Genomic DNA, 8,722 nt, shown 5'->3' with positions numbered 1-8,722 from the left:
CTGGATGTAAGTCAGGATTTCTCTGGTGTTTCTGTAGCTGTATATACCCTCAGTAAAGTTGTTATTGGCACAACCACGTGTGAGGGAGTTACTGAAAGTCTGATACAAATGCATTGGGGCCCGTGCCACGGATCTTTTCCCACCCTAGCAACGCCCCTGCTGCTCACAATGTGTTGTTTGCTGGCAGGAAGTTAGTGAGTGTCTGAGAGCTCTGTCCTGGGCTGCGGGGAGAGGGGCTACAGTGCAGGGAGCAGAGAGAAAAAAATCTCAGCTGGACGGCTGTCAGACAAAAAATTCCAAGATGGCGGCCCAACCCCAAGTCAGAAGTTACAGGGTCGTGTCTAGGGGCAACTGAAATTGTGTACATCAGGACTGATAGAGACAGGTTGGACTTGTATCAGTGAAATGCTGTATTTTTGTTAATAACAGTGAATTAGAGACTGTGGTATTTTGTTATCCTGAGTACATTTAAGAAACTTGTCTTTGTTGGAATACCCCTTTAAGGTTCTCAGGTCTGGTTTTAATGTGGAATTTTACAGGTGTTGGCTTTTTTCAAATGGGCCTGGCGTAGCATACTTTTTGGCTAGACAGGAGGAGGCCTGAGCACTCGTCGTTCCCTGTTCCATAGGGACTCGTGGTGTCCGACCATGCTTCTTCATGCAGTATTGTGTTGTTAAAAGGTTAAAGAGGCATTCAATATAAATGTGGTAGTTTAATTCCTGCCTCCAAAAAGAAAATCAAACATTTTACTGCACTTGACATGGTATGACTAATGTCACTGTTGGAGGCGCCTCTTCCAATCCTTTGGGGCGTCAAAAGATCTTTGATGTAATAAAATATATTCAAGAATCAATTTCAAGAAATTTTATTGCATCCGTAGATGAGCAACATCTATATGAGAACCATTTAATGCATTCAAATACCCAGTTAACTGTTCCTAAAATTGCAAAAAAGCAAATTGCACAAGATAATATTCTTTCAGTACCTGGCAGGAAGTTAGTATTGTAAGCTGCCCTCCCAGATTTGTGCCATTATACTGCTACGACCTTGTGCCTGCTTTCATAATAACAGAACCAGGGAAACTTTACAGAATAGAAATAAAAGTCACAAGTATGGTGTAAGATGCACAGCACAACAAATGGCATGTTTTCATTCCAGAAACTGATGATATGATTTTTTTAGTAATACACAACTTGCATGGTGTTCAACTATTTCCTTGCGCCTGTTTGCACAATGTTGTTAGGTTATTAGTCTCCTCGAGGATTAAGTTATTGTGCCTTATAGAACAATCCATCAGCCATGAACTGTCTGTGACTTCTCTTCAGAAGAACTGAGCCATCAGAGGGTCAGCTCTGTGACAGAGGGTTGGACTAGGCCAAGTTTGGAACCCAAACAGTCTGTATCATCTGTTTCCCTCGGTCTTTGGCTGCGTGTGGTTGCATGATGGCTGCAGAATGACCATCAGCTCACTTTTTCTCACCAATGCAGCTCTTAACTGATCCTTCATACCTTCTATTTTCAACTCCAGTTCTTTCAGTTCCTGCTCCTTCATGTTGCACGGTTGTCCATTTTCACATAAACAATCCTTGGTATTTACAGTCTCTAACTTAAAGTGAACCCTTTTCTCTTGGCGAACTGGGGTGCGCCGCAAGTTATTCCAAACAGACTGGGGCTCTATATCAGATTCTTTCTGGAGGTTGCAACTGAATGAAAAAAAAAAGTTTAATTATTAAGGAAATGCAGTTTAAAACAAGGACATCTCATGCAATAGTTATAACAGCAATAGACATAATACCTCTTTTCTTAAAGAGAACCTGTCAAGCAAATTAACCCCCTAAACTAAATATATTTTCATAAACTGCCATTAGAAAGCATTGTCTCTATCCCTTCTTTGTCCCTCTACATGCCTGTAAACTTAAGCAATGAGGTCCTAAAGCTGTATGCAAATGACCTGTGAGATGTCCAATGAGTCATTATTCAAGTTGTCCAGCTTATTCATGAGTGGGAGTCACAGCCACACACCCAGTGCTTGACTGGTAGCATGTATAATGATGTGAGGTATAATGGCTCCTCCATGTGTTTCCTGGTGCTGGTAGCCACACCCCCTGCAGCCTGTATGTGTATAAGAGAGATACAACAGCTCCAGGCAGCCATTGTTATAGCAGAACATGTCAGGTACATGTTTAGCTGATGTCTTTGTCTCACACATGTGTATTAGGAGGACAGAGCATATCAGCAGATAAAGCACAGACACTAACAATGCTTTATTATACATTACAAACAGACATGAGCAGGGGGAGGAGAGGGGAGGGGTAACAGGGGTGACATCACTGCCTCTCACCATGTGACCAGTCTTATTTACATAATAAAGAAAATATGATTTTATAATGATTAATATATGAATTGATTAGATAAATGCTGGGATGGATCCTTGTGAGCTGCTCCAACAGGTAGATGTGATAGAAATAGTGACAGAGGCCTGATGACAGGTGTCCTTTAAGGTTGTTCTTCACAAAACCTAAGCCCCATTTTCATTGGATAATGATCGTATGTATTTCCCATCCTCATTCTAAGCTTCCTGATTGACTGTCCCAAAAGGTCTATCAAAATATAATAACGGTTATTCCCAGCATTTAACACCGAAACAAAGAATAGCGCCCACTTTTTTGCTATTTTGCAACATTAACAAATTAACAAAAAGTTACCCCTAAATGGAAGGGGGGCTGCTGTGCTGGGGGAGAAGATCCTAGCAGGGGTGGCGGAGGAAAAGGAAGACACTAAAGGGGTAGTCAGGTCAGAGAGGGGGCATGTTGGTGGGCCTTGGGAACAGCGATCATAATATAATTATTTACCTCTTACACTGTAAAAAGCAGAAACAGGTGGGAAAATCAAGAACTTTGAATTTTAAGAGGGCTAATTTCCAGAAATTCAGGGCTGCACTACAGGATATAGACTGGGATCAAATACTGTCAAATGATGATGCTAATGTTAAATGGGAGAAATTCAAATCTATCCTGGGTCATTATACTTCTAAATTTATTCCAATAGGTAACAAGTATAGACGGGCTGGTTTACACCCCACTTGGCTTACAGCTACAGTTAAAAGGGCAATTAATGATAAAAAGAGGGCATTCAAACTGAGTGTTTGGTCGTCCACTTGACAAATGAGGTTCAATGTGGATAAATGTAAGGTTATGCACCTGGGGGCTGATAATCCAAAGGAAAAAAATGTCCTTGGGGGAGTAAATCTGGGAGAGTCCCTTGTTGAGAAGGACCTGGGGGTACTAGTAGATCATAAATTGAATAACAGCATCAGCTGCAGCAATCAGCTGCCTCTAAAGCTAGTAGCATCTTTTCATGTATCAAAAGTGGTATGGACTCTCGTGATAGGGATGTAATATTACCACTGTACAAGGCATTGGTTCGGCCTCACCTGGAATATGCTGTCCAGTTCTGGGCACCGGTCCATAAAAAGATGCCCTGGAGCTGGAGAGGGTTCAATGTAGAGCCACAAAAATGATAAGGGGTATGGAGGGTCTCAGTTATGAGGAATGATTAAGACAACCAGATTTATTTAGTCTGGAAAAGAGACGACTACGAGGGGACATGATTAATTTATCTAAATATATGAATGGTCCAAAAAAAAATATGGTGGTAAGTTGTTTCAGATTAAATCAAATCAAAAGACGAGGGGGCACTGCCTCCGTCTGGAGAAATCAAGGTTTAATCACCAGCGACGACAGGGCTTTTTTACTATGAGAATTGTCAATCTGTGGAATAGCCTGCCTCAGGCGCTGGTCACAGCAGGGACAGCAGAGAGCTTTAAGAAGGGTCTAGATGCCTTTTTACACCTAAATAACATTGATGGTTATGTTATATAGAATTGTTCCCCCTAAATCCCTTCCTCATGCAATCTCTTCCCTACCTTGGTTGAACTTGACGGACAAAGTGTTTTTTTTCAACTGTATAAACTATGATACTATGAAAAAGGTTGTACAGTCCTCAAAATGGTAGCAAAGAAAACGTCAGCCCATCGCGCAAAAAAATTTCACCTTACACAGTTCCTATGTCATATAAAAACGCCTCTTAACAATAAATAATTTAAAAACCCTATGAAAGGGTACATGTCTACACTATATCAAAGAAACAATAAGGTGAATTTGGTATTTACACCCTATCTAACACCTGGCTGCCCAAATGAATGATGTATTAGATAGAAATCTGTGCGTAATCACATATAAAACACTTACACTCAGGGGCGTAACTTGAGGGGGTGCAAGGGTTGCGATCGCACCCGGGCCCAAGAGGTTTAAAGGGCTCTTATGGTGTCACTTTCCCATATGAGAAGACTATTACTATAAACCATACATTATAGTCGGGGGCCTGGTACAGACTTTGCACTGGGCCCATCAGCTTATAGTTACGCCACTGCTTACACTGGAGTATGTAAAAGTTGTTAGGATCATGGAAAATGGCACAAAAACAATTTTTTTTTCTGAAACAGGGTTTTCATTTTTAAAATTGTGTCACGGTGTCGCGGCTGGGTGACATCATAGTTGCAGGCTGGGAGGAAGACGGAGCCATGGGCCGGTAAGAAGACAGAGCGGCAAGGAGACAGAGAGGGTCAAGGAAAGAAGCCAAAGGTTAGGATATCCTGGTATTTTTTTTAAGGGTCCCTGCTATACACATTACATTGAGGGGGGGGGGCACTGCTGGGGACATAACATTAAAGAGGAGCTCCCCTGTGGACATTTCATTAAAGGGGGGCTCCGCTGTGGACATTTTATTAATGAGTAGCGGCTGTATTTACCTACGTAGGCTTATACTCCAGTGAATACGTTTTCCCATTTTTGTTGTGGTATAATTAGGCGCTCAGCTAGGTATATACAGTATGTATAGTCTTAGGTAGTTACAGTATGTATAGTCGTAGGTATATACAGTATGTATAGTATGTACATACAGCATGTATAGTAGCGGGCATATACTGTATGTATAGTAGTGGGCATATACTGTATGTATAGTCATAGGTATATACAATATGTATAGTAGTGGGTATATACAGTATGTACAGTAGTGGGTATATGCAATATGTATATTAGTGGGTATATACACTATTTATAGTAGTGGGTATATACAGTATGTATAGTAGTGGGTATACACAGTATGTATAGTAGTGGGTATATACTGTATGTATAGTAGTGGGTATATACAGTATGTACAGTAGTGGGTATATACAGTATGTATAGTAGTGGGTATATACTGTATGTATAGTAGTGGGTATATACTGTATGTATAGTAGTGGGTATATACAGTATGTATAGTAGTGGGTATATACACTATTTATAGTAGTGGGTATATACACTATGTATAGTAGTGGGTATATACAGTATGTATAGTAGTGGGTATATACAGTATGTATAGTAGTGGGTATATACAGTATGTATAGTAGTGGGTATATACAGTATGTATAGTTTTTCCTCATAGTAAAAAGGCCAAACACCAGGGGACATTATAGATTTGAGGGGCTATAGAAATAGGGTTGTTATAGCGTCCCCTTTTCTGTAAACCCTTCTTTTTAGACAGACAACAGAAAAATAAACACTATCTAGAGGGGCTGAAGGAAAGGGGGCATTTTGGACTGAGAGCTGGCACATTATATTGCAGGGAGCCTGTATAGCTCTTTGACTGTTGGGGGGGGGGGAGGGTGTCTTGGGCATGTTTCTATAATTCGCTTCAGGCAGCAGAGAGGCTGGGTACACCCCTGTATGTTCCCTGTGATTTGTAAAGCACTATGGAATTTGATGGAGCTATATAACTAAAGATTATTATTATTATTATTCTGCTGTGGGTCAAAGTTTGGAGGGATCATTTGTACATTATAGCACTTGTTTGGATTATGGGTCTTATAGTATTTTTTGGTAACAGTATTGTGGTATTACTTGTTTTTTAATGCACGAAAATTGGAATATGTTTATGTTAAGTAAAAGTAGGAATTTATAAAGCAATCTAAAACTAAAGATACTATTGTTTCTAATATCTTTTGTGGTTAGACTGATATTTGAAACAGTATAAGTATGTGGTATCTCTTAGGCCGAATTCACACAAACTAATGTGGGACGTATGTACGGCTGCAAGCTTGGATGGGAATGGCCACACGGAGCAATATGGTCCCACACATGTCCTATCTTTCCCCGTTCCACATCTATCACATCATACCCCTATAATGCGTGGTCTACGTATGTTGTGCCAAAGACATGCAAAATCAAAGTCATAGTTAGCAGAGAAAAATGGATTTAAAGTACCATAAATATTCTCGAGTATAAGCCAACCTGAATTTAAGCCGAGGCCCCTAATTTTACCACAAAAAAGCTGGGAAACATATTGATTCAAGTATAAGCCTAGGCAGGGCCATATTTACCAGTAGGCTCTGAGGGTGTTGTGACTATGGCGGCAAGTAGGGAATGGGGCGGCTGCCAGAAAGTTGGTGAATTTTTCTAAAAAGAAAAAAAATTACATGACACCATACAGGGAAGCCCTCTTTCCCATGTGCACAGCCGGAGCGTAGCCTGAACTCATTCACTGTCTCTACAAAGGGCCAGCGGCCGTGCAAGAGATTTTGCGGGCTGCCGACACTATGTGAATAGTAGGGGGTTTCATGCAGGGGAGCACAGAACCTGACAGCAGCTATGCTCTGCCCCCCCCCCCCCTTCATTGTGTCCTCCTGAAGTCGGTTTATGCTGTCTGCCATTTGGACCCTGGAGGAAATGCCTGCTTTCCATCTTTCTACACTACGCTAAGTTCATATATGTGTGTGAGTGAAGCAGCTTACTGTATTTTGGGGATAAGCTCCTAGAAACTTCGGTGGCCATATGTATACTGTCTCTTATTGACACTGAGGCCACTATCTTCCCTCTTGCTGGAGCTTCATTTAATTTTTGAGTGTGGTAGAATCATATAGATGGGGGAGGGCAAATGCAGGAAAACTAATGTGAAAGAGATGGTCCTTGTTAGAGCCCTTGCTGTGTCCCCTACACTCCTTACACTGGGTAAATGTCTGTATTTGTGTTTTATGGGTTTATTTGTATACTGAATGTACATATATTTATATGTTAACTGCACATACATGAATTTATATGTATACTGGATGTGCATGGGTTATATTTATACATACATACATGTATGTATATATTAGAGATGGGTGAATCGATTCTAACGATTCTAAATTCATTTAGAATTTCAGGAAAAATTAGATTCGTCATGAATCCGACGTTTACAGTGATTCGTGGGATCAAATTTTGAATTTTTTTTCCCTTTATTAGCAAAATGCCCGCAAGCACAACGTATTACAATGGGCAGAGAACTCTGTCCCTCACTGTGTGGCGGTAGGGATACCTAATTTGTATAGGTTTTATAATGTTTTTCATACATTTACAAAAATTAAAACCTGTCCAAAAAAAGACTGTACAACCTTTTGATCACTAATTATTGAATTTTTTATATTTGTCAAAATGACAAAAAAGTGCCATTTTCGACTTTGAGTGTTATTATATTTTGATAGATCGGGCATTTTTGGACGCGGCGATTGCTAATATGTTTATGATTTTTACTGTTTATTTATTTTATAGCACTTCTAGGGAAAAGGGGGTGATTTGAATTTTTAGGTTTTTTATTACAATTTATTTCTATATTTACTATTTTTCAGACTCCCTAGGGTACTTTAACCCTAGGTTATCTGATTGATCCTATCATATACTGCCATACCATAGTATGGCAGTATATGGGGATTTCTCTCATTCATCATAATATGCTGATCACACATTTTAATAAGGGGTTAAACAGAGGCAGCCTTGGATCTTCGGAAGACCTGAGGCTGTCATGGCAACGGATCGGTTGTCCCTGATGAAGTCACAGCGAGCGACGGTCCTTGGAAAGATGGCTGCGCCCATGCTGTGCCATCTTTTTAAAGCCACGGGCAGCAATGTGCGGTTTAACACACGCGATCAGTTCTAGCAGCACTTGAGCCCTCTCCATGCACCCGCACCCGGAATGTGACGTACCATTACGATTTGATTCAGTTCAAATCAAATTTTCTCAGAAAATTCGGCAAACCGGGTCGAATTAAATTTTGATAAATTCGCCCATCTCAAAGAGTTTTCTGTATTTTCATGACTATAAAAATTGTAGATTCAAACTGAAGGCATCAAAACTACGACATAACACACGTGGAATTACTGTATTTACTCGAGTATAAGCTGACCCGAGTATAAGCCGAGGGAACTAATTTTAACACAAAAAACTGGGAAAAATCTATTGACTCAAGTATAAGCCTGGGGGGGGGATACATTGGTCACAGCCTCCAGCCAGTAGAAAGCTGACCAGCTCCTTTCCCCCCACAAATATGTAGCTAGCCAGTCCCCTTCTCACCCAGTATGTAGCTGGCCAGCTTCCTTCCCCCAGTATATAGCCAGCCCATGCCCCCAGTATATAGCCTGCGAGCCCCTGCCCCCCAGTATATAGCCTGCCAGCCCCTGCCTCCCCAGTATATAGGATGCTAGTCCCTGCCCCCACCAGTATTTAGGATGCCAGCCCCTGCCCCCACAGTATATAGCCTGCCAGCCCCTGCAGTATATAGCCAGCCCATCCCCCCTAGTATATCGCTGGCCAGCCCTTGCATTGAGTCTGCCAAGCCTTTAAAAAAAAAAAAAAATTAACACTGTCCTCA

At 41.0% G+C, this 8,722-nt stretch overlaps 1 protein-coding gene across 1 annotated transcript in view; it reads right to left on the bottom strand.

Moving 5' to 3' along the window:
- Window positions 1-875: 875 nt before the first annotated feature.
- GRIN3B (glutamate ionotropic receptor NMDA type subunit 3B) overlaps window positions 876-8,722 on the bottom strand; it is a 76,066-nt gene continuing 68,219 nt past the window's right edge. Inside the window, exon 9 of the mRNA XM_072111385.1 lies at window positions 876-1,703. Coding sequence (XP_071967486.1) covers window positions 1,403-1,703 — 301 coding nt within the window. The 3' untranslated portion in view covers window positions 876-1,402. The remainder of the gene's footprint in view (window positions 1,704-8,722) is intronic.

This window comes from Engystomops pustulosus, chromosome 1, assembly GCF_040894005.1.
Source record: "Engystomops pustulosus chromosome 1, aEngPut4.maternal, whole genome shotgun sequence".
NCBI lineage: Eukaryota > Metazoa > Chordata > Amphibia > Anura > Leptodactylidae > Engystomops > Engystomops pustulosus.
This window is presented reverse-complemented; position numbering and strand designations above follow the sequence as displayed.